Source organism: Gossypium raimondii, chromosome 3 (assembly GCF_025698545.1).
Source record: "Gossypium raimondii isolate GPD5lz chromosome 3, ASM2569854v1, whole genome shotgun sequence".
Lineage (NCBI taxonomy): Eukaryota > Viridiplantae > Streptophyta > Magnoliopsida > Malvales > Malvaceae > Gossypium > Gossypium raimondii.
Genome location: NC_068567.1, coordinates 2,778,275 through 2,803,073, shown reverse-complemented (window position 1 = coordinate 2,803,073; position 24,799 = coordinate 2,778,275). Strand labels below are relative to the sequence as shown.

The window sequence follows — 24,799 nt, the reverse complement described above, 5'->3', positions numbered from 1 at the left end:
GAGCCATGCTTAAATTCTTTAATAGAATGTTAAGACTTATTTTTATGAGTGATAAACTTAAATGACTTAAAACTTATCATTCTTGTCATCCCATCTTGTCTCCATGAAGAAATTTTAAAATAAATTTAGCATTGAATGCCAAAGTCAAGGGTTGATAAGCATTCTTGCAGTCCTTTCATCATTTCCTAATGAATTTCCACCTAGAGTTTTTGCAATAAGGAATTTATGTAAATAAGAAGCCTAGATTGATCCAATTTTTGAGGAATTAATTAATTATATATTATTTTTATATTATAGTGAATTAGTGGGATGCAGTATGTTCTGCTTGTATATAAATAAGAAGCTTAGGCTTCTTTAGATTATATACATATAGAAGTTAAAAAAAAGTAACATATAGCTGAGAGAGAAGTGAAAACAGAAAGATGATGATGATGATGGAGTGGAAATGGTACTTATGGTTTATTAGGATGGCAGTAATGTTGTTGGTGTTAGAAAGATGCAGTTGGTGTACTACTGATGCTTGTTTGGAGCATGAGAGAATCGCTCTCTTGCATCTCAAGCCTTTCTTCAATTATGGTAATCAATTGCAAAGTTGGGTTGAGGTGAAGGGTTCAGATTGTTGTAAATGGGAAAGAGTTGAGTGTAACACCACCACTAGGAGACTCATACAACTCTCCCTTAATTCTACAATATGGTTATACAATATGGAATACGACATGGATAATAGGAATCTCAATGCCTGGTATCTCAATGCCTCTATGTTTCTTCCCTTTGAGGAATTGAAGAGACTTTATTTGTCGGGAAATGCCATGGGTGGTAACCTTGAAAATGAAGGTCGTGCCTTTAATTTTTCCTTAATTACATCTTTTACTATTCCACTATTCTCACCATTGATAATTTACAATTACTTATATTTTATTGAAGAAAAGTTACTAACTGCTTGTATATATTTAAAAGAACACTTCTACAGGCTTTGGAAAACTATCATCCACATTGAGTAATTTGGAGATCCTTGACTTAAGTGAAAACTACTTGAATGACAGCATTTTGTTATCTTTAAGTGAGCTTTCATCTCTCCGGTATTTAAATTTATCAAGCAACAAATTTGAAGGATCAGGTCATCTAAGAGGTAAATTAAGTTTGGTCTAGTGTTAGTTTTTATTTGTATAGTGGAGTTTGAGGATGGTCTTCTAGGCTTGGTACCTAGTTTTCCATTCTTTTTATCCGTTGTAATTCTACTTTTGCTTTAGTAAAATTTTCATATAGCTAAGAAAGAAAGAAAAAATTAACAAGTAATTATGTATATATATCAGGTTTTCAATTGCTTTCAAGACTCAATAACTTGGAAACTCTTGATTTAAGTTGGAATTCTTTGAAGAATAGCATTTTGTTCCATATGAGAAATCTTTCATCCTTGAAGACTTTAAGATTGAGACGTAATCAGTTGAAAGGAAGGCTGGATCATATTCAAGGTAGACTGATTTTACCTGTTTCTTTTCAACTTTAAAAATCAATGTATATTCAAGTTTGATTTCATCATACGATGAATATATAACTAATCAATATTTGGGATTGAATTTTAGGGTTGAATAATTTGACAAACTTGAAATACTTGGATTTAAGTGACAACAACATTGAAAGCATCTCAAACCAAGGTATAAGTACAGTATTTATATGTCAATTCATATTAAAGGTAGACTGGTTTTATATGTTTCTTTTTACTTTAAAACCAATTTTGTTTAAGGGACAGTTAATGTTGCAATATTTCAAAATTGAGTAAATTAAGTAGGAAGGTATCTCAAACAAAGTATTTATATGTTGAATCAATTAAGTTTTACTTGTAAAATGTAGTTATCAATTCATGGGAAAGCTTGTAAATTGGCTCTTCCTTCTCAAACAATCATTTTTCCTAGCTATTTATATATTGAATGATATTAACTATACTAATTATTTTCTTCCAATGATAGATGGAACACAATGGAGGCTAACAAACTTAGAGGAACTTGATTTAAGTAATAATCTCTTTCGGAACAACACAATTTCCTTTCCTCAGGGGCTTTCAAGCCTAAAGTCTTTGACTTTGTACAACAACCGTCTGCAAGGCTCATTAGATACTAAAGGTACTAAAGCTATAACTTTGTTTTTCTTGATAATTCTTTCTAGAACATTTTAAAATTAATTGTTTCAAATTTGAGCATTCAGATTTCACGTTTGAGGTTTTTCATCTTCACTTCAAGTTTTAGATATACTTTTTTTTTATTTCATTAAAATATTAAGTAGAAATTAAAATTATTAACATAATGATTTTTGAATTGGACATGGATATGTATAGGATTGAGCAATTTAACAAATTTGAAGAAACTCGATTTACGTTGGAATCAAATTGAAAGCTTTCAATCCTTTAAAGGTATGCATTTATATTTAACCAATTACCTAAATTCTTACATATAATTAAATTTTATGCCAATTCATTTTAGTGATGAAATTATATAAATCTTTTGTAGATGGTGGTAGAAAATTGGAGTTGACCCACTTGGAAGTGCTTTATTTAGATTACAATCTCTTCAATACTAGTGTATTTGCATCCCTTAACAAGCTTTCAAATTTGAAATCTTTGAGCATAAATTACAATCAATTGAAAGGATCAATAGATACGAAAGGTAAAAATATTAGTTTTTAACAAAGAATATAATAATGTTTTAAGAGAATATAATGAAGTTGATTTGTTGCTTTTTTTCCTAGATTTGGAAGCATTCATCAACTTAAGGGAACTATATATGGGATATAATGAATTGAAAGATTTGGTGATCCACCAAGGTATCATTTAATTAAACTTCCTTTTTTTTAAATTTAGAAATTTAGTTTTGATCTCGATATTATAATGACCGTTATTGTCATAAATATTAATAAAGTTATATCATATCATACTTGAAAGTAAAATATGAGTTTGGTGAAACATTTTCTAAATCCTCCATTATAATGTGTTTCAACTTTAGTTTGAAATTAAAATTCTTTAAAATTTTCTTAATTTTAAAATATTAATGTTTATAATTATTTTGTTTGTAAAAATATATTTTTAAAATAATTTATTTAATTTTTATGAGATAAAAATAATTATAACAATAAAAACAATGATATTACAAATAAATAAAAACATATATTTATGAGAAAATATGTAATATAACTATATTTTAATTTCATATTTTTTAATAGTATAAAACATAAAATACATATTAGAGTTACATAAATCACATTTTTTTGCCAAAATAAATAAATATGAATTTTGAATAATTTAAAAAATCTTCAATTTTATGAAATTTAAACATACATTTAGAGGTGCTTAAACTTCCATCGCAAACTTTTATAAATTTCAAAATGCACATGTTATTAACATATGTCTACATACTCTTTATAAATTTGTAATTTAATTCTTATACTTTTATTTTTAGGAATTTAGTCCTCTATTTTTAAAAAAAATTAAAATCCAAGTTCAATAGTTAAAATTGTTAATTTTTTTAAAAATAATTAGTTGGTGTGACATTTTGAAATAAAAAAACTTTGGTAGCAATGTAACTAAAAATGACATAATGAAAATGGATTTAATAAAACAATTTTAACAAGATTAATAATTAGACTTGAATTTTGAAATTGAGTAAAATAAATGGCATAAAACATAAAATACACGTTAGAGTTAATTAAATGGCATTTTTGGCCAAAAATAAATAAATGTCAATTTTGAATAATTTAAAAAAACTTCAATTTTATGAAATTTAAACATACATTTTGAGGTGCTTAAAATTTTTTTCCAAACTTTTATAAATTTCAAAATGCACATGTTATTAACTTAAAAATATGCACATTAGATTTAAATTAAAATAATATTTTTTAGTTTAAAATTTTCTATTTTATAATAGAACCATGATTTAAATAAATGAGATTTTGAAGAATTGCCAAAAAAACTATGTAGGTGAAATTTAAATAGAGAATTTGAGAAGCTGAAAGTCTCTTTCGAAATTTATAAATTTTAAAATTCAAAAGGATGTATTTTGACAATTTTAGGGCAATGATTTAGTGCTTTAAAATTTTGATTTAATATGGAGAATTTAATTAAAAATTTATTTATTAGATTGTAAAATATTTCTTAACATTTATAATTGAGTACAAAGTAAATTAAGTTTAAGGAAAATATTTGGTAAAATTATTTTCTTTTATCAAATTTTTTAAAAAAATCTGGTTTTTTAAAAAATTGGGGTGGTACTATTAATGAAATTCTAAACTTCATAAGTAGGATTGAGATAATAACAAATATATTATATGGTATAATAAAATATTAAAAAATTAAAATCCAAGTTCAATAGTTAAAATTGTTAATTTTTTTAAAAATAATTAGTTGGTGTGACATTTTAAAATAAAAAAACTTTGGTAGCAATGTAACTAAAAATGACATAATGAAAATGGATTTAATAAAACAATTTTAACAAAGATTAATAATTAGACTTGAATTTTGAAATTGAGTAAAATAAATGGCATAAAACATAAAAATACACGTTAGAGTTAATTAAATGGCATTTTTGGCCAAAAATAAATAAATGTCAATTTTGAATAATTTAAAAAAACTTCAATTTTATGAAATTTAAACATACATTTTGAGGTGCTTAAAATTTTTTTCCAAACTTTTATAAATTTCAAAATGCACATGTTATTAACCTTTTGGTTTAAAAATGTGATAGGTCTACGTACTCTTTACTTAATTTGTAATTTAATTCTTGTATTTCTATTTTCGTCAATTTCCTCTATTTTTAAAATTTAAAATCCAAGTTCAATTGTTAACATTGTTATTTTTAAAATTAATTTATTGGTGTTGACATTTTGAAATAAAAAACCTTGGTAGCAATGTAACTAAAAGATGACGTAATGAACATGGATTTAATAAAATAATTTCAATAGTATTAATAGTTAGACCTGAATTTTGAAAATTTATTTTGTAAAGAGAAAATATGCACATTAGATTTAAATAAAATAATATTTTTTTAGTTTAAAATTTTCTATTTTATAATAGAACCATGATTTAAATAAATGAAATTTTGAAGAATTGCCAAAAAAACTATGTAGGTGAAATTTAAATAGAGAATTTGAGAAGTGAAAGTCTCTTTCGAATTTATAAATTTTAAAATTCAAAAGGATGTATTTTGACAATTTTAGGGCAATGATTTAGTGCTTTAAAATTTTGATTTAATATGGAGAATTTAATTTAAAATTTATTTATTAGATTGCAAAATATTATAATATGTAATATAACTATATTTTAATTTCATATATTTTAATAGTATAAAACATAAAAATACATATTAGAGTTAAATAAATGACATTTTTGGCCAAAATAAATAAATTTCAATTTTGAATAATTTAAAAAAAACTTCAATTTTATGAAATTTAAACTTACATTTTGAGGTGCTTAAACTTTTTTTCAAACTTTTTATTAATTTCAAAATGCACATGTTATTAACTTTTGGTTTAAAAAATGTGATTTAACTTTTTGTAATTTAATTCTTGTATTTTTGTTTTTGGGAATTTGATCCTCTATTTTTAAATTTCAAAATCCAAGTTCAATTATTAACATTGTTATTTTTCAAAAATAATTTATTGGTGTTGACATTTTGAAATAAAAGAACTTGTTAGCAATGTAACTAAAAGATGACGTAATGAACATGGATTTAATAAAATAATTTCAACAATATTAATAGTTAGACTTGAATTTTGAAAATTTATTTTGTAAAGAGAAAAAGATGCACATTAGATTTAAATAAAAATAATATTTTTTAGTTTAAAATTTTCTTTCTTATAATAGAACCATGATTTAAATAAATGAGATTTTGAAGAATTTCCAAAAAAAAAAAACTATGTAGGTGAAATTTAAATAGAGAATTTGAGATGCTGAAAGTCTGTTTGAATTCATAAATTTTAAAATTCAAAAGGATGTATTTTGACAATTTTAGGGCAATGATTTAGTGCTTTAAAATTTTGATTTAATATGGAGAATTTAATTAAAATTTATTTATTAGATTGTAAAATATTTCTTAACATTTATAATTGAGTACAAAGTAAATTAAGTTTAAGGAAAATATTTAGTACTATTAATGAAACTCTTTTCTTTTATCAAATTTTTTTAAAAAATCTGGTTTTTAAAAAAATCGGGTGGTACTATTAATGAAATTCTAAACTTCATAAGTAGGATTGAGATAATAACAAATATATTATATGGTATAATAAAATATTAAAAAAGAAATATTTAAAAGAAATAGGTTACTGGCCATTTTTAACTTCACTTGTAGAGTTAAAAACTCCATTACTAGTACCAAATACTAATATTAAGGAATTAAATGCTAAATTAATTTCAAACATATTTAAATCTGATATGAATCAAGAAAAAATTATTTTGAAATTATATTTTATCTTAGAATGCTAAAAGAAGAAAAAAAAGGGATTAGTTTAATTAATAAAATGAATAAATAGTTATGTTAAGATTTGGACATTCTCTATTAAAATTTTATTTTATTGATGAAAATAAATATTTATATATTTCTTTCACTTACAGAAAATAAGGGATTGAGAAATTTGAAAGTTTTGTTTCTTTATCACGCTTCACCGATGGAAGCATTCCATTACAAAATTTAGTGGAGGCTTTCTCATCAGTTAAAGCCTTTCATCTACAATACAATTATCTGAACATGACTCTGGCTACTCAAGGTAAGTGAAAGTCATTATTTTCTTTTCCAAAACAGCTTACGTTTGATTAACATCTAATACCTCTTCTCATCCTTTAGAATTAAATGTGTCGAGTAATGTGGAGGAATTATATTTTGGCGGATCTACTCTCAACACCAACATTTTGCAAAGCATTGGAGTATTCGCTTCTCTTAAAACATTGTCTTTACATGATTGTGGACTTATCGGTCCCTTACCTAATCATGGTAAATAAATTTATGGGTCAAATTGACTTCTTTATGAGCCTTCTGGGATATAATATCTCCTATTATGTTTAATAGGATCAAATTTAATTAAAATTTCTTCAATGAATTTATAAATTTTTCAGGATGGTGTGATCTAAGGAACCTTGAAGTGTTGGATGTGAGTGGGAATGCACTTGAGGGGATGCTTCCTCATTGTTTCAGTAACTTGACATCTCTTCGTGAGTTAGATATTTCAGCAAACCGTTTTCAAATTCCACTATCATTCGCACCATTTGCAAACCTTTCAAACCTCAAAGTCCTTTCCGGTGATGAAAACAAGATGGTAATGGAACCTTCCTTTTATACCTCAGTCCCAAAGTTTCAATTGACCAGCATCAGTTTGTCAAAGTGCATTACATCTCAACAACTCAATCTTGAACTTCCTACCTTCCTTTACTACCAATATGACTTGAGATATGTGGATCTTTCTCATAACAATTTCAGCGGAACAGTCCCAACTTGGTTGTTAGAAAACAACACAAAGTTAGAAGTTCTCATCTTGATGGGTAATTCCTTTACTGGTCCTCTCTCATTTTCGTCAGCTCTTATTTCTAATGTATCTTCAATTGACATATCTGAAAACAAATTACAAGGTCAAATTCCGACTACTATATGTTCAACTTTTCCACATTTGTGGCGGTTATTCTTATCCAAGAATGCTTTTGAAGGTAATATCCCACTTTGTTTAAGTGTCATGAAGGACTTATCATTTTTAGATCTATCAAACAATCAATTGTATGGAAAAGTACCAGAAGAGTTGATCGCGAAAGGCTCACTGACCATTTTGAGACTATCAAATAACAAGCTCAGTGGAAATGTAGTTCCTGTGGTTCTCAACTCAAATGGGGTGCAGAATTTATATTTGGATGGAAACAATTTTTCAGGAGAGATGACAAATGTTGATTTGTCTACTTTTGAGTTTCCAAATTCAATAAGGGAAATTGATCTTAGTAACAACAAGTTGCATGGAAAGCTCCCAAGATGGATAGGGAATGCATCGTTTTTGGAGAGATTAGCTTTGTCCAACAGCGGTTTCGAGGGTTCTATTCCAATGGAATTTTGCAAGTTGAATAGGTTGGAATTTTTGGATCTTTCCCAAAATCATTTATCTGGATCTATACCGTCATGTTTTAATCCACCAAACATAGAGCATGTCCACCTCCACGGGAATAGACTGAGAGGTCCACTATCACTTGCTTTTTATAATAGCTCCTCTCTAGTGACTTTAGATCTTAGAGGAAACAATTTGACAGGTAATATTCCAAAATGGATTGACACATTTTCTTCTTTGAGTGTTCTTCTCTTGAAAGATAATCATTTTCACGGTAAAGTTCCAATTCAGTTATGCAAGTTGCATTCTTTAAGCATCATAGATCTTTCTCAAAATATGTTTTTTGGTCCTATACCTTCTTGTTTGGGAAATTTATCTCTTCCACTGAAAGAGAGAGAGAGTCTAGAAACTGGGTTCTATTTGCCATCTATAGAAGAGGATGAAACAACACTAAATTTGGGAATGGATTCTTACTATCCTGATAGCTACTTAGAAGAAGTAATAGAGTTCACAACAAAGAGTGGGCTCTTTTTGTACGAGGGCAACATCCTTTCATATATGACCGGGATTGATTTATCTTGCAACAACTTAACTGGTCATATCCCACCAGAATTAGGGAACTTGAGTGAAATCTATTCTTTAAACCTTTCACACAATAAGTTGACCGGAGTTATACCCTCGTCATTCTCAAAACTTCATCAAATTGAGAGTTTGGACCTTTCTTACAACAACTTGAGTGGCGAAATCCCCAATCAGTTGGTAGAGTTGAACTCTTTGGAGGTTTTCAGCGTGGCATACAACAACTTGTCAGGTAGTATTCCCGAACCAAAAGCTCAATTTGGGACCTTTATTGAAAACAGTTATGAAGGAAACCCTTTTCTTTGTGGACCTATACTGCATAAAAGTTGTTCCAAAACTGATTCACCATCAACGATATCAACTGTATCAGAAGATAAAGGAGAAGATGGTTTGATAGATACTTATGATTTTTGTGTGAGCTTTTTGGTTTCTTATGTAGTTGTGTTGTTGACAATTTTTGTTGTCCTTTACATAAATCCATACTGGCAAAGAGCTTGGTTTTCTCTCGTTGGGAAATGCATCACCACCTGTCGCTACTCAAATGTGGGCAATTTTCTTACTTATCACATTTTCAAGCGACGCGTTTATCTACTCAAATTGTGATTTGATTTCCATACCTAAATGTTTAATTATGCTAAGTTGAACAATAATGAATATTTTGTTGATATTTACATTTTGAATAAAAGCTCTTTTATCTTATGGTTTTATCATTTTCAACCATCTATTTCTTTTTTCTTCTATGAAATTTATTATGTATATGCAATATCTCTTTGAATTAAATTAAATTGACTGCCAAGCGTTCACTAGTGCATACTGAAAAGGAAATTTAATGTAAAATTAAACCAGAAAATTGAATCTAAAACTGGAATATTTTAAAACCTCACAAACAATACAATTCTTTAATCCTCTTTTCCTCTCAAGTCATTTTGTATCATGTTATATTTTACATAATTATTCGTATCATCAAATTTTAAAAGAAAATTAATATTTTGATATCAAACTCAGATTATGCTTTAATTCACAATGTATTTTGTATAATGTGTTATAACAATTAAATTTAAAAAAACAAGCAATTATCTTATTTTTATGCATCAGATATACATTTACATGTTAATAATTCATTGTACATAAATTTTGACATGTTCAGATATTTGAGTCATTATAATTTTATTATTTGTAATATGTCATGATAATTATAACTCGACTGGCAGTGTACTAAATAATTTTTTAAATAAAAATGATATTTTATTCTATTTACCAAATCTTTATCAACTTTATATTCTCATAAACAAAACATACATTCAAAGTTCAAATAAGTTCCACACCCATTTCTTTACTGCAATACTCAAGAATATGCTCATCATCAGAAATCTGAAATATTCCACTCTAATTAACATTATGATTCTGTAAACAACAAAAAAGTGTAATCCTTTTTTAAAGCTCTTTTTTTCTCTTTAATGAAATGGGATTGGTAAAAAATCCGCACGTGTCGTGTGTGAAGAAGGTCAGGTTGTCTATTCACACCGTAATAAGTAGCTAATTATAGTTGATCCTACAAAATCAAAATTAATTCAGGTATCTATATATTCTGAAGACTGGACACACCTTAGAAGCTCCTTCAAATTTGCAAGAACATGTCGTGGTCCTAAACTCTTTACACCGATAAAATTCAAAAGTTGCTCCATATCCTGCAATCACAGTAAAGATTATGCAATCGTTTCAGAACGAATATCATAACAAGCAAAAGGCGATCAAAATACTGTGATCTCGATAATGTTCTTTGCCGAAAAGGAACATTAACTTAACCTTAAAACATCAGTGAAGGCTCATCAGATTTGCTAGCAACCTTACATACACATGTAAAAAGCTTTGCTTTTGGATGTAAGGTGTGACTATCATCAGTCTTTCCTACTTAGCTGATAACCCTATATCTAACATTTATCAGGGCTAAGCAAATTAACATACATGATGTAAAGGAATTTGACTATAAGATCCAACAGAAAACTTAATAAAAGATAATCGACATAGAAAGTTAGAAGGCAATGCAGACTTATTACAATGATGCAAGTGGATCAAAAGAAAGCACTTCCATAAGGAATTTGCATTTAAGGCATTGTAAACAGAAAAAAAAATGACAAAACTTTTTGGAAAGTATTTTCAAAGAGGAGACAAAAACAGGGTAGAAAAAATGTTTGGTCCTTCCTTTTTCTATTTACAATTTTAGGGTGCATTCTCTACTGTGGTGAAAAAGCCTTTCTGGGTTAAGTGTTTTTACACTGCAGAAGTGTTTTTCCACTGCAGAAGTGATGAATAACACATAGCTTTTGTAGTCAAAAACTGCTTTTGGCTTTTGCATTTCGAAGTGAAAATTATCAAAATACTTTTATTTTCATTAACCATTTAAAAGGTATATGAAAATTAGATTAATTTATATTTTATATATTATTATATTAAATTGTTTAAATCTTATTTATTATTATATTTAATTTTTTTCAAAATATTTTATATATCATCAATTTTACAAATAATTTATATTAATTATTTAAAAGGTATTTAAAAGTTATATTTCATGTATCATTATATTAAATTATTTAAATATCATAAAACTTGACTAAATTTTTACTTTCTACTACCATGTCTAAAAGAGGCATTTTAACTTTCAACCGCGATTTTTGGCAGCAATGAACAACACTAAAAACTAACAAACACACTTTTCCACACCACTTTTCAATAGCACTTTTTTCTAATAGCAGTTTTGAACTAGTCCTTAGTCTATCATGCATCAACTCTTCATTTTTCTTTAACTACCCATGTCCGACTTCGAACATGGATATGGAGATATGACCAAGTCACAGTGACATAGTTTTTAGTTATGGGGAATGGGATTCGAGTGCTGGACCTCCTTTTAGATGCATGGTGGGACTTCATCACATTTTTCAAATTTGTTGATAATCCTTCATCTAATCTGCCGGTGAAGTTTATAGATAGTCTTAAGTGTCTATCACAAGAACCTAGATATGTAAATCCAATATCTTCCAAACAATTCAACCATGATATTAATAATGATGGAAGCAAGATTATCCACTATCAATGACATAAAATGAGCTGTAAATGCTGACGAACAAACATGCACTGTTTTTCCAACCTGTGGATTGAAGAGCATTGACAAGCTAACTTTGCAGACCATTTGAATCCAATAATATACATAAAAATGCCAAAGGAGAATAATTCATCTTGGAAAAAGAATTACTAGTATGCAAAAGCTTACCTTGTTTAACAAGAACACAGCATATGCTGCTCTTGTCGTGTCTTGACCTTCTAAAAACAGCGGAAATTCTGCCGGCTTTACATTTGCTGAAAGTGTTGTATCCAATGACAAATCAGAAGATGCAGGGTCTATTGAAGATGCATGGTCATTAATATATGAGCGAGAACCACCCAAGCGCAGAGGATAACGCAAGGGAACTTGTAAATAGGATGCAATCAGTGAAACAGCCTGCAAATGATGAAATAGCAGGAAACAAGAAACAATAATAGGTATGATTAAAATTATAGCCTCATCATGAGAAACAAATAATCAAGGTGCAGCCCACTAGACCATATTACCATCCTAGCAATTAAAAATTACTACAGCATCTTCAAGCAACAGGGGATTGTCGGTGGTAGGTCAAAAACCTTGATATCCACAGCTTGATATTATCAGAAAAAACAAATTCGGTAATAAATGATAACTTCACAAAAGAAATAGAACGCACATGTGCAACATATCCCAAGGCAGTTGCAGATCTCTGAACCTCCTTTTTGTCAGTGAAAAAACTCATCTTTGTAAAAGGAAGCAAGGTGAGATTCAGACCTAAAATCGTCAACGATCCTTGATTGACGGGCTTTGATGCAGAAGGATTCCCTAGTGAAGACAGGAACAAAGGAACTTCGTATCAGAACATCACCAGACACCACCTCTTTGTGGAAGTCAAAACAAAATTCAAAAAAATATAATCATGAAAGTAAGAGATATGTAAAAAGTTCATAATATTCAAGAGCAAAAAAAAAATTGTTTTGATATGAGGAGAATTGAATAGTAGATTGCTAAAAGAGGAATAACTGAATACAACCATTATAACCAAAAGAAGAGTCAAGTGATAGGTAATGGTACTTCTTAAGCTGTTTAGGAATCATAAAAGACTTGTCCAGTTGACAAAAATAACTCATTTTATTCTCCCATAGTAAAACATCATATTGGACCAACCATATTTGACATCAAAGGATATGCATATCCAGGCATGCCATTTATAGATATTGCCCGTGTTGCAAGAAGGAATTGTTCAAGAGAAAGAAGATGCTATTGTTGGTAAAGTTTTCCTCAAACCATTTTGAACATCCAAAATCTCAAGAACAAAAAAGAAAACGTAGGAGGAAATATAATACGCATCACAATGGGTTCTCGATGATATAAGTGAGAGGATAAATGTTAATTAAGAATATAAAAATAAACCACAAACTAAACAGGAAAGGCATATTGATTTCAAAACGAGACTGGCTGCTAATTAAAACCATATGCAGTGTTGTCTAGGGTGCAAGGCGCGTTCTAGGTGCTAACCTTTATATTGCCTCAAGCGCAAGGCACAAAAGGAAGTGCTAGCCTGAGTGCAGTAAAGAGCAATACGTATATGTGAGAGTTTTTGCAAGTCTGTGTGTCTATTAACATAAAAGTTTAAGTTATATAGTAACTCTAAAGTGTGGTCTGGTTTATCCACAAAACTTGCAATTTTTTTATAGGTGAATACTCAAATATTGAGAATTATAGAGTTTGATATTATCCCTTTCTTATTAGTAAAGGTATATCAAATGAAAACAGTGAAAAATAAAATAAATTATTGAGAAATTCAACAAGGCAGGCTTTTTCTAATGCCCATTGCCTTACAAAAAAAGTGTGCCTAGGTGCACCAGGCATGCGCTTGATCAAATGGACCTCACCTGGAAGGGTCCAAGGCGTTTTGTTGTATAAAACTAAGGCGTAGGCATGCCTAGGCGCATGCCTTGACGACACTGACCATATGTTGGCTTTATTGCAAAGCATTAGCAATCCAAAACTACTAGCACATTACCTAATCTACTACTGCTAGAATAGGACTCAAGTTCTTGCTCCTGTGCAGGTCCAACCAAGATCTTTACAGGATACAGTAATGAAACTTGTGATATCATATATTGTTGCCTTGCTCGAAGCATCCTTTGCACATTTTTAAGTTTAACACAACCCCTTTCTTCAGTGAGTAATCTATTTGCTTCCTGTGATAAAAACAACATATAATCAATCATGCCATGCATGCAAGACTACCAACCAACTATCTAAAAAAAGAGACAAAGAAGTAGGAGAGCAAGAAGGGGATAACCCTTGACTATGCAAAGGAATTCATAGAATGAGAATCATCTCATCTAAGCCCCTCAACCACCTTCACAAGGGGTGGAGGTGCAAAGAGAGAGATCTTATTGATCCGAGAGGAGAATATATAACATCTAAAGCTGAATAAGAAGAAACCTTCAAATATATCATAATTCAGCATTCATGATAATATAAAAAAGAAATTCCAAAGCTAATTTAAGCTAGAATAAAAATGCTTCACCTGTAATCTCTTCCTTGCTACAGAAAGAGAGGTACCAGCAACCAACAATGATCTTACTTCAGTACTAAGCATTTCCTCCTGTTTTTTAGCATGCTCTGTTGCAACTTTGCAACGAGTTGACATGTTTGCCATAACTACTTTCCTTGCCTCTAGTCTCTCATTCATTTCCTCAAGCTCGTTCAGTTTATTCAAAGACTCAGTTTTTACCTGCACAGCATGTTCCCGCCCATTAATCAGTTGGCCAATTAATTAGGTCACAGAAGACAAAACTAAATTACCACTCACCAGGTCCCCTTGAAGTGTCATATGGCTTTAACAATTCAACGTGCAATATCTAGTAGAAGTAAAATAAACATAGAAGAATGCAAATGCAATTCTTAAATGCCTTTAAATGGACAACATGAAACAGTTTAAGAGCCCTATAAAACAGAAAAGTGGAACAAAAATCTGAAAGGGAAAAAAAATGAATTGAAACAATAAATCCATCTAGTACAAACAGCAACAAATCTTGAAATAAGCTTTGGCTTTTGCCCATTAAAGCCCGGGCATCCAGCCAAGTAAACAGTGACTGCCATGTCAACTTTTTGAGACAGTAGAAAGAGCTCGAAAATCTCAATTTCAAAAAATAAGGACATAAGAAGGAAACAAAATGTACTTATTCTTACAGTAGAAGAGCAAAATGAAACTAAATGAAGCATAAGGGAACTGATGCGAATTGACATTGTTATTTTTGGGACTAAAAAGAATACGCAAATTGAATATTTAAAATTTTGTAAGGGAAAAGTTCCATTCACCAACACAATTATCGTCGCGCTTTATCCCAGTAAAGCTTAATTGACAATTTTTCTGTCTAGTGTTCTTGCTAAAGCATTTGAGCAACCCAACAGAAATCATTATATTTCAAACTGAAATGATTGGTTTTATCAATTTCACAACCTATACCGCCCAACCTAGTAAGTAATTTAGGTGCAGACACTAGAAATCTATTTTCTTTGCACTCTACAACTAAATAGCCTACCAGTTATCAATCAAACACAGCTGAAAACTTCAGTGAGGAAACATTATGTAAACTGAAAAAACTATAACTTCAACTTGATTTATAGCTCGGCAAGTTCAGGGAATTGGGACTGCCACCACCACGATCCAGTTCGATGTGAAACAGTGATCCATATCATGCATATCGGTTCCCGGAACAAGAGGTAAAACAGCAAATTAGGTAAACAATGGTCCTACTATAATTCAGAATAGCACCATTGAGCATGAAAGCTAAAATTATAGCATATTATGGGTCCTTGCTCTCTACAACTACATATAAAATTACTAAACAATATTACTACATTAAGGATCCAGAAAAACTTTGTTTCAATCGTTGATCACTTGATCCAACTATTTTACAAAGTTTATTCTTCTTTTTCCTTTCCCTTATTTTCTAAATCAGGAAAAACAGTAGCATATAAACTGGATTACTACTCCAAGTTTCTAAAATTTCAGCAATATCCCTGTTACCTTTTCACTCAAGTCACTACCCCCCAATTAAAAAATATATTCCCAGTTTCCCTTTCACGTCAAACCCCTCTTTTTTTTTCTCTACCCAAATTCAGCTTATGTTCAAAAACCCAAAATTGGTTTGCTAAAATAACATAATTTTCAAACACAAAGATAACCTAATCTTAATCAGAAAAAAAAAAAAGCATTACCTGAATTAGTGACTGGAGTTTCTCTTGAAGACTTTGTTTCTTCTCATTAGCTTCCTTAAGGGCAGAAGTTAAACTCCACAATCTGGCTAGCTCGTTGTCGAAATCTTCCCATTCAATTAGTTGCACATTTTCATGTGCAGCATTGATTTTCTTCGGGTCGGTAATTAGGGTTTTGTCTCGGCCTTGCTCTCGATTTTCCATGAAATAATTGAAGAGGAAAGCTTTCGATTCTGTAAGTTTAAGAAGGGATCATAGATCGACCTCATGGTACTGGGTCTCGCCCGGTTAGAGTGTTCTTTTTCACGCCGATCGAATCATTTTCTCGGGAAACTTTGCTAGCTAGGGGTAATTTTCTCGGGAAAATGCCGGGGTGGGGGTGGAAACAGTTTCGGGAGTTTTTATTTGGGGGAGTCTACGGTATAACAGAGAATGACAGGTGGCGGTTAACGGAGGAATCTCACGATTCATGTCATTTTCACTTTTCCGATAGAGAAATTGCTTAAATACTTTTAAAAAATAGATAATAAGATAAACTTTCATTTTACACATTTATCATGTGTTTTAAATTAATAAATTAAAAAATATTTGATGATTTTTAAGTAGGTAATTTTTTTTTATAAAAATTTGATAACTTCTTTCAAAGTTGATATAAAATGTACCATGACCCGGCTTGAAATTTAATTTGTCCTCGTCAAAAGTCCGACCCAAACAATGGAATATGACTTGCCACTCACCAATTTTCTAACCTTCCAACTTGCCAGCTTTATGTAGCAACTCGGCACCTCGCAACACTACCTCACATACAGTGGGATTTTAGTACAGATATCTACGGGTGTTTATTCGGTTAACCGACTCGAAATAACATTAACCGAATTAACCGACCTTTCAAAATCTTTAACCGTTAACTGAACTGAAATTTTTTTCAAAAAAATTAACCGAACCGAAATTTTTCGGTTAATTCAGTAGGTTAACCGAATTAACCGAAAATTATATGTTTTTTAATTTTTGGTTAAAAATTAACCAAATTAACCGAATTAATCGAATCAACCGAATTACCTGAATTAACCGAATTAACCAAATTGAATTACTACATAATTAAATTATTTTTAGACTTTTAAACTTTAGTTTTAGTCTTAGTTTTTGAATTTTATTTTTATTTATTAAATTATTTGTAACTTTTATTATTGGGTTGAGTTGGGTAATTGGGTTGGGTTGAATACTTGGGTTTAGATTGGGTTTAGGTGAATAGTGGGCCTATTTATATATTATAATTTTATTTATTAATTTTTTCGATTAACCGAAAAATTTCTGTTAACCGACCGGTTTCGAACTGAATTAACCGTTAACCGAAAAATCAAAAAATAATTAACCGACCCCCGACCGAAAAAATTCGGTTAACCGATCGATTAACCGAATTCGGTCGGTTAACCGAATTTTTTCGGTTTTACCCGAATTTTGCACACCCCTACAGATATCTCTAAGGATATGTGTCAAGCTTAAGAGAAATAATGTATCATTATACATGTTATTTAGTTACCCCTAACATGTCATATCAAAAATCATACTATAAAAATAGTCCTCACAAGAGAGGATAGAAAAAAAGTCATCAACAAAAGTAATTAAGTAACTTTTTGTAAAACAAAAGATTTTTTTTGAAGTAAATTAATCCTCCAACTTATATAAGAAATTAAGTAAAACTTTTCAAATAATAAGACATAATTTCTCGGAAAAAATAATCAAATGAGAGCTAATCAAAATAATTTATTTTTTAGGCCAAGCAATTTTACTTCAACTATTTATAGACACTTTTAATCAAATTTCATTTAACTCCCATTATAAATTTTATAAAAGGATAATATATTAAAAATACCCTTAAATTATTAGATTTTGTATAAATAAACTCTTATTTTTTTAGTTAAATAAACTCCTAAATTATTAATTTTAGTCATGAAAATGCTGATATAAAAGTATGAGAATAATTTATTAAATAAAAATTTAATTGTTTTAAAATATTTTAAATATTTATATACATAATACACTTAATTAAATTCTTTAGAAAAATTTTATATTTTTAAAATTTTATGTTGATATATTATTTCTATTTGTCTAATAAAGTGCATAACGAGGCAATAACTTTTTTTATGTATAAATTAAACAATACTACAACTTCCGAAGTTAATAAGATTATATCTATACTCACCATCACAATTAGAGATAGGGTGAGTATTTGATCGAATTGAGTCAAAAATTTTGAATTAGTCGAGTTAACAAATCTTATTTTAGCAATCGAAATCAATTTAAATTTTTTAAATCAAATCGAATCGAGTCAAAAATTTCAAGTCGAATTAACGAATCATATTATTTATACTCAATATTATGTTTACATAGACCGATTATTTAACTGGTAGACGAAGTACAAAATTATTTAACCACATAAACAATATAATGGTTTTGCCTTTTAACTTAATAGATAAATATTTATCAAAACGAAATACTTTTACCTTTTAAGTTAATGGTTTTGACTTTTAACTTTAAAAATGTAAACATTTATCAATACGACGTAGATTTACATTTTCTTATTCGGATTTTCGAATAACTAGAAATGTGTAATTCATATTCGAGTTAAATAAAAATTTTGATTTTTTATTTGAATTGATCCGAATAACTTGATTAAATCGAATAACTCAAATTGTTTAATTTAAAATTTGATTTTTTATCGAATTCTTTAGATCAAATCAAATTTTACTCACTCTTAATTAGTGATCATAACTAAATTAAAGTTGCCCCATTATGCAATTGCAAGTCTTCAAAGCCTAAAAGTTGTAACAATTCAAAATTTCAATGGAAATTAAAATTAATATTTTTATCATATATTAGTCAAAGTTTATTGCATCAACAATAAGTTAAGATAAAACCTCAAATTTTAAAATATTTTTACCTCAATATAAAATTTAAGAGCTTTCATGTATAAAAACTAAAGGTTAGAGCTTTCATGTTTAAGGGCTTATTTAGACTTCATCTTTATAAAAAAACTTAAATAAAAGTTTAAATTATATAGTTAATCACTCAATTTTAGCAAGTTTTCATTTTAGTCACTCGTTATTAATTTGGCTAATGTAAATATTACATTACACTCATTTTAGTCACCTAACTTTCATAAGATAGAATTAATTTTATTTTTCGGTAAAAAGAAAAGAAAAACTCAAAATTTGACAAGCAAGTACCTAGGTTTTATAGAAAAAAATTGAGTTTTATATGAAAAACCTACGTTTTTATTGGAATAATCATTTTTCATTTATAAAATTAATTTTAGCTTTTCAATGAAAAGAAAAACGGCCTACTTTTTACAAGAAAATCATTTTATCTTTTTAATTTCTTTTATTTTCATATTTAGAATTAAATCATTTTATCTTTTAATTTCTTCTATTTTCATATTTAGAATTAATTTTAATTTTTTTCCAATAACAATGAAAAAAACTTGGATTTTTACAATGGGTTTGTTGGGTTTCCACGGAGGATTGCTTGAGTTTTATGAATAACTCAATTCCTTAAAAAATCTAAAAAAAATTAGAAAAATAAGATTAATTAAAAAATGGACCAAAATGAAAAGTTACTAAAATTAGATAGCTAAAATGAATATATAATAGCATTTTCGTTAGCCAAATTAACATGCGACCAAAATGAAATATTATTAAAATTGAGTGATTAAAATGAAAAACTATTTAAGGAAAGTGATTTATTTAAAAAATATATATTTTTAGTGATGAAAATGAAGACTTACTATTTATTTACCTAAATAAAAGAAAAAAAGAAAATGGTTATTATACACACCCTGATTTTATGAGCAAATTCCCCAGCACAAAGCCTATTTTGACAATAACAGTTCAAATGAAAAGTCTTCGCTTACTCTTTGAACGAAACTCTTCTCCCGCTAAAACCACCTCTTCTTCCTCCAAATTCAAACGCCCAAAGCCTTCTTCCATCTCTAATGGCTCTGATTCATCACAATCATCATCATCTCAAGATCCCCTTAAAACCCATTTCTCCTCTCTCATCAAATCCACCGAAACCACCCTCCAACTCCGGCAAATCCACGCTCAAATCCTGCGCCGCCACCTCTCTTCCAGTGCCAATCTCACCACCCTCTTAATCTCCGTTTCTTCTTCCCTCAAATCCATACCATACGCGCTCTCTATTTTCAACAATTCTCACCACAAAAGCTTATTCCTTTTCAATGCTTTGATTCGTGGCTTGACGGAGAATTCTCATTTCCAATCCTCAGTTTCACATTTTCTTCTCATGTTGAGACATAGAGTTCGCCCTGATAAACTTACATACCCTTTCGTGCTCAAGTCTGTTGCGGGATTGGGTCTTCGTTTCCTTGGTCTGATCCTTCATGGGAGAATAATAAAATCTGGGGTTGAGTTCGATTCATTCGTTCGGGTTTCGTTAGTGGAAATGTATGTGAAGCTCGAGGAAATGGGTTTTGCGTTGCAAGTGTTTGATGAAAGTCCTGAGAGAAACAAGAGTGAGAGTATATTGTTGTGGAATGTGTTGATTAATGGGTGTTGTAGAGTGGGGGATTTGGAGAAAGCTACGGAGCTTTTCGAGGCTATGCCTGAAAGGAATATTGGGTCTTGGAATAGTTTTATAAATGGGCTAATGAAAAATGGGGATTTGAACAAAGCTATGCAGCTTTTTGATGAAATGAAGGAGAAGGATGTGGTTTCTTGGACTACAATTGTTAATGGGCTTTCACAGAATGGAGATCATCAGAAGGCGTTATCCATGTTCTTTAAGATGTTGGAGGTCGGTTTAAGGCCGAATGATCTTACTCTTGTTTCAGCTCTTTCCGCTTGTGCTAAAATTGGTGCACTTGAAGCTGGAGTCCGTATCCATAACTATTTTGTGGAAAATGGGCTTCGGTTGAATAAAGCAACTGCTGCTGCTTTGGTTGATATGTATGCAAAGTGTGGGAATATCCTGTCTGCTAGTAAGGTTTTTGAAGAAACAAAAGAGAAGGACATTCGTACCTGGAGTGTCATGATATGGGGTTGGGCAACCCATGGATTTTATGGACAAGCTATCCGATGCTTCAAAAAGATGATGTTTTCAGGTGTGGACTTAGTAGTTTTCATTGAGCTCAACTCTTTATTCTAATCTTTCTGAATAAACTCAAATTTGTCGTATTTGCAGGAATAAAACCCGATGCGGTGGTCTTTCTTGCCCTCCTGACTGCATGCTCACATTCTGGACAAGTAGATCTTGGGCTTAACTTCTTTGACAGCATGAGGTTTGATTACTCCATTGAGCCAACCATGAAGCATTATACGTTGGTCGTTGATTTGTTAGGCAGGGCAGGCCGACTGGATGAAGCAATGAAGTTCATACAAAGGATGCCTATAAGTCCCGATTTTGTGGCATGGGGAGCACTTTTTTGTGCTTGCAGAGCTCACAAAAATATTAAAATGGCAGAACTAGTGTCAGAAAAGCTCCTTCAGCTTGAACCTAAACATCCTGGGAGCTATGTTTTCTTGTCAAATGTTTATGCAGCTGTTGGTAGATGGGAAGATGTGGAGAGGGTAAGAATGTTGATGCAGAATCAAGCTGTTGGCAAAGATCCGGGGTGGAGTTATATTGAAGTCAATGGACAAGTGCATAGTTTTGTAGCTGGTGATCATGATCATAAGCGTGCAAGAGAAATATACTTGAAATTAGAGGAAATAGTGTCTGGTGCAAGAGAACAAGGATATATGCCTGAAACTGGGTGGGTTCTTCATAATATTGAGGAAGAAGAGAAGGAAGATGCATTAGGAAGTCACAGTGAAAAATTGGCGCTTGCCTTTGCCTTAATGAACACTTCTCCGGGGACAACTATCAGGATAGTGAAGAACTTAAGAGTTTGTGGAGATTGCCATTCTTTGATGAAATGTGCTAGTAAGATGAGCCAAAGAGAGATCATATTGAGAGATATAAAGAGATTCCACCATTTCAAGTATGGGGTCTGCTCATGTGGAGATTATTGGTAAAATGGTAAGTAACAGCAGCATTAATTTGCTTTGCTGTTAAGAACACATGATTCGTGTTTCTACTTGGTTTATTTAGAATAATGCTTTTAGTTAAAACATGGATGTAGCTACAGCAACACAAGTTTTTTTGTTTGATAATTGGTAGCAAGTACATTAAATTGCTCCAATGGACCTTTCTGCACATATGATATATGTCCCCATAAAGAACTTGGTGCTCACGGTATTGCATGACATGTAGCCGTAGGTTATTGGCTCTCTTGACTGGTATCTTACATTCCTCAAGGTCTAAAAGTTGTTCCTTCTTTTTGTCTGAAGTCCATACCTAAGAAAAGCATTGATGGGCCTTTAAAACTTTGCTCATTTCATTACATGAACTATTGGATGTTTTGTGTTCAAATTAGTTTATGCCAATAGTGAAAGTACATCCCTTTCTCCTTATCCAGTTATTCTTTTCAGTTGTCATCATCTTTCTGTGTCTTGCCTTCTGAAGTGTTTAGATGACTGCATTTCTCAATATAATTTTCATTTGACCTAAATAGTCGAAATTAAAGTCCCTTATCATGCCATTCATTACTTTGCTTCTATATGGTAGTTATTCTTCAATGTCCATGAATTGACATATATCACTGGAAGCATAATCTTACTTCTAAGCATGGGATTGACCTTCTTTAATGCAGGTTCTTCTGTAAGACTCAAACCATAGATGGGCAAGGCTTGAGAAAATAAAGTTGTAAGTGTTGAACCAGGAAGGACGATGTTGGCCATGTTATAAACTTTCCTCCAGAAAGACTAAACATCGAGGAAAAGGTTCAACCATGAGTGGCCAACTGAAACGTGCTTGGTCGAGCACATGCCAATTATCAGCTACGTGTCAAATCCCACAATTATAAATGTAGATTGGGTTCCATGCTCTAGTTAATCCATTAGATGACACGGTCCATTGAAAAGGTACTAAATTACTGATGTTTGGTCCATATATGAATCTGTTTATTTAATGGCCAGCATTAATTGTTAATTCTCTTGTTTGCGGGTGACTTTTCCTCTAGCATGCCTTATGGAAAGAAGTGTCAGTGACAACCTTTTAATCAACAGCAACTTACCCTACTAATGAGCATTTGGAGCATTTCACATCTTTGCTATGGTGAAATTGAAGCAGTTCTTGGGTGGTTTTTTAAGGGGTTAAACAAAGCTTTGTGAGACCCCAAAGTGAAGCACAGTATCTTCTAAGCTCATTTTTCTGTTCTTCTATTCTTGATTCATTTATTGAGGTATTTGCATGTATCTAATCATTAGATTCTAATGTCAGTTATTAGAATTTATAACGAAATAGAAATAACAAAATGATTCAGTTTAATTCCCATTATAACAATTATCTGTGTTTGGTTCAAAGTTCTTGCCTAACAAAAGTTGTAGATGGGATTTTATTTTTTTATGAGTCCTTATACTCTTTGCAGATTTGAATTTAACCCCTCTACTTTTATTTCTAGGAATTCAGTCCCTCAGCTTTTTGTGTTTAAAATTTAGATCTAATTATTAACATGATTAAAATTATTTTGTTAAATTTGTTGTTGACATTTTGAAATAATAAAAATACTCACTTAACAGTCATGTAGTCGAAAAATGACGTAATAAATATGAATTTGACAAAAGAATTTTAATAAAGTTAACAATTGGAGTTGTATTTTAAATCATAAATGGAAGGGATTAAATTCCCAAAAATAAAAATAGAATGATAAAATTCCAAACATACAAGGAATATAAAGACTCATGCTTATTAGACCATCTAGTCAAATCGAAAATTGATAATTTATCTAGTCTTGTGATCATAAAAGAACCTAATCCTAAACGAGCAAACCAATAAAAATAAGTGGTTTTATATATTTTCTATTTTTATTCATAATTAATGAAATTTCACCCATTTAACTTCTTTTTAATCTTACATTTAAAAAATTACCAGAGCATTACGACATGCAATTATATTCAACACCAAACAAGATTATATATATGATTTCAATCAATAATCATTCATATGGAACTTGGAACAGAACCAAAGTCCAAACCAATGAATACAATCTTTTGCATGATTAAAGGACCCCCCAAAGACTTTATCATAACAACATGGATTAACTTTGATTTTTTTTATTTTTTATTTTGTGATGGATGTAGCTTAATCAAGTGTCCCACCTTTCTTCACAAAAACAATGTAATAATATAAAACATGGTGACCAAAAAGTTTGTATTGTCAAGAACAACAATGTAAAGAAACATGGGTCCATGTTTCATGTTCATGTATGCCTTCAAACACATAAAACCAACCTCATCTTTTCAAAAAGCAACAGCTAATCTCAGTGTCTTGTTAATGGATCTTTCTTATGGCTTGGATATCTCAAAGGTATCTTGTCTAGCTGTATCTAATGTTTGTGAGTAATGACTCTATTTACTACGTAAATGTTGATGGAAGGTCCGAGTTTCATACTCTCAACCAAAAGTATTGTTTCGACCAAAGATTTTATGGTAAATTGGTCAAGTTACCAATGTCGATTCCACTTGTGAATCCGATTTTATTTAAATAAATTATTAAAATATTATAAAATCATGTTCCACCGATGGTTCAATCTGTTTTTTCTATCTCGGTTCAACTAGTTTAAATCAATTCGTGGGTTAATCTCTTTTTTGTTTTACTTTGGACCAAATTATCGATTGATTCTTGATCCAACTTTGCTTTTGAGTTTTAGACTATATTTTAAAGTTAAGTTATTTCAAGTTTATAAATTATTAAAATTAAGTATTGGCCGTTAGGTGTTTGTTAAGA

At 30.3% G+C, this 24,799-nt stretch overlaps 3 protein-coding genes across 4 annotated transcripts; 2 read left to right on the top strand and 1 right to left on the bottom strand.

Annotated features, from left to right (window-relative positions):
* The first annotated feature begins 327 nt into the window (after positions 1-327).
* Positions 328-9,243, top strand: LOC105796522 (receptor-like protein 1). The gene is made up of 10 exons (XM_052628445.1): positions 328-834; positions 971-1,129; positions 1,314-1,472; positions 1,584-1,655; positions 1,968-2,120; positions 2,333-2,407; positions 2,505-2,660; positions 2,743-2,817; positions 6,825-6,971; positions 7,094-9,243. Exons 1-10 carry the CDS (start codon positions 423-425, stop codon positions 9,241-9,243), a joined length of 3,558 nt encoding a protein of 1,185 aa, XP_052484405.1. The 5' UTR covers positions 328-422.
* Positions 9,244-10,006: 763 nt separating this feature from the next.
* LOC105796525 (vacuolar protein sorting 38) lies at positions 10,007-16,417 on the bottom strand. Of its 2 annotated transcripts, none has more exons than XM_012626265.2 (6): positions 15,959-16,417; positions 14,262-14,468; positions 13,746-13,926; positions 12,396-12,544; positions 11,909-12,136; positions 10,007-10,328 (listed from the first exon to the last, which is right to left on the bottom strand). In XM_012626265.2, exons 1-6 carry the CDS (start codon positions 16,157-16,159, stop codon positions 10,212-10,214), a joined length of 1,083 nt encoding a protein of 360 aa, XP_012481719.1. In that variant the 5' UTR covers positions 16,160-16,417; the 3' UTR covers positions 10,007-10,211. The 2 variants fall into 2 exon arrangements, with proteins under 2 accessions (XP_012481719.1, XP_052483914.1); XM_052627954.1 differs by having other exon boundaries at positions 14,262-15,388; positions 15,959-16,092.
* Positions 16,418-19,796: 3,379 nt separating this feature from the next.
* Positions 19,797-23,376, top strand: LOC105796521 (pentatricopeptide repeat-containing protein At1g04840). Its single transcript, XM_012626256.2, has 4 exons — positions 19,797-21,074; positions 21,155-21,991; positions 22,665-22,935; positions 23,034-23,376. Exons 1-2 carry the CDS (start codon positions 19,799-19,801, stop codon positions 21,985-21,987), a joined length of 2,109 nt encoding a protein of 702 aa, XP_012481710.1. The 5' UTR covers positions 19,797-19,798; the 3' UTR covers positions 21,988-21,991; positions 22,665-22,935; positions 23,034-23,376.
* Positions 23,377-24,799: the final 1,423 nt, after the last annotated feature.

Coding starts and splice junctions, on each gene's coding strand:
- LOC105796522 (XM_052628445.1), top strand. CDS start 423: ATGATGATGATGATGGAGTGGAAATGGTACTTATGGTTTATTAGGATG. Junction 1,130..1,313: donor AGGATCAGGTCATCTAAGAG/GTAAATTAAGTT, acceptor TATATATATCAG/GTTTTCAATTGCTTTCAAGA. Junction 2,121..2,332: donor AGGCTCATTAGATACTAAAG/GTACTAAAGCTA, acceptor GGATATGTATAG/GATTGAGCAATTTAACAAAT.
- LOC105796525 (XM_012626265.2), bottom strand. CDS start 16,159: ATGGAAAATCGAGAGCAAGGCCGAGACAAAACCCTAATTACCGACCCG. Junction 13,927..14,261: donor TAGCAAGGAAGAGATTACAG/GTGAAGCATTTT, acceptor TTTTTATCACAG/GAAGCAAATAGATTACTCAC. Junction 12,545..13,745: donor TTCTAGCAGTAGTAGATTAG/GTAATGTGCTAG, acceptor TGTCTTCACTAG/GGAATCCTTCTGCATCAAAG.
- LOC105796521 (XM_012626256.2), top strand. CDS start 19,799: ATGAGCAAATTCCCCAGCACAAAGCCTATTTTGACAATAACAGTTCAA. Junction 21,075..21,154: donor CAAAAAGATGATGTTTTCAG/GTGTGGACTTAG, acceptor TCGTATTTGCAG/GAATAAAACCCGATGCGGTG.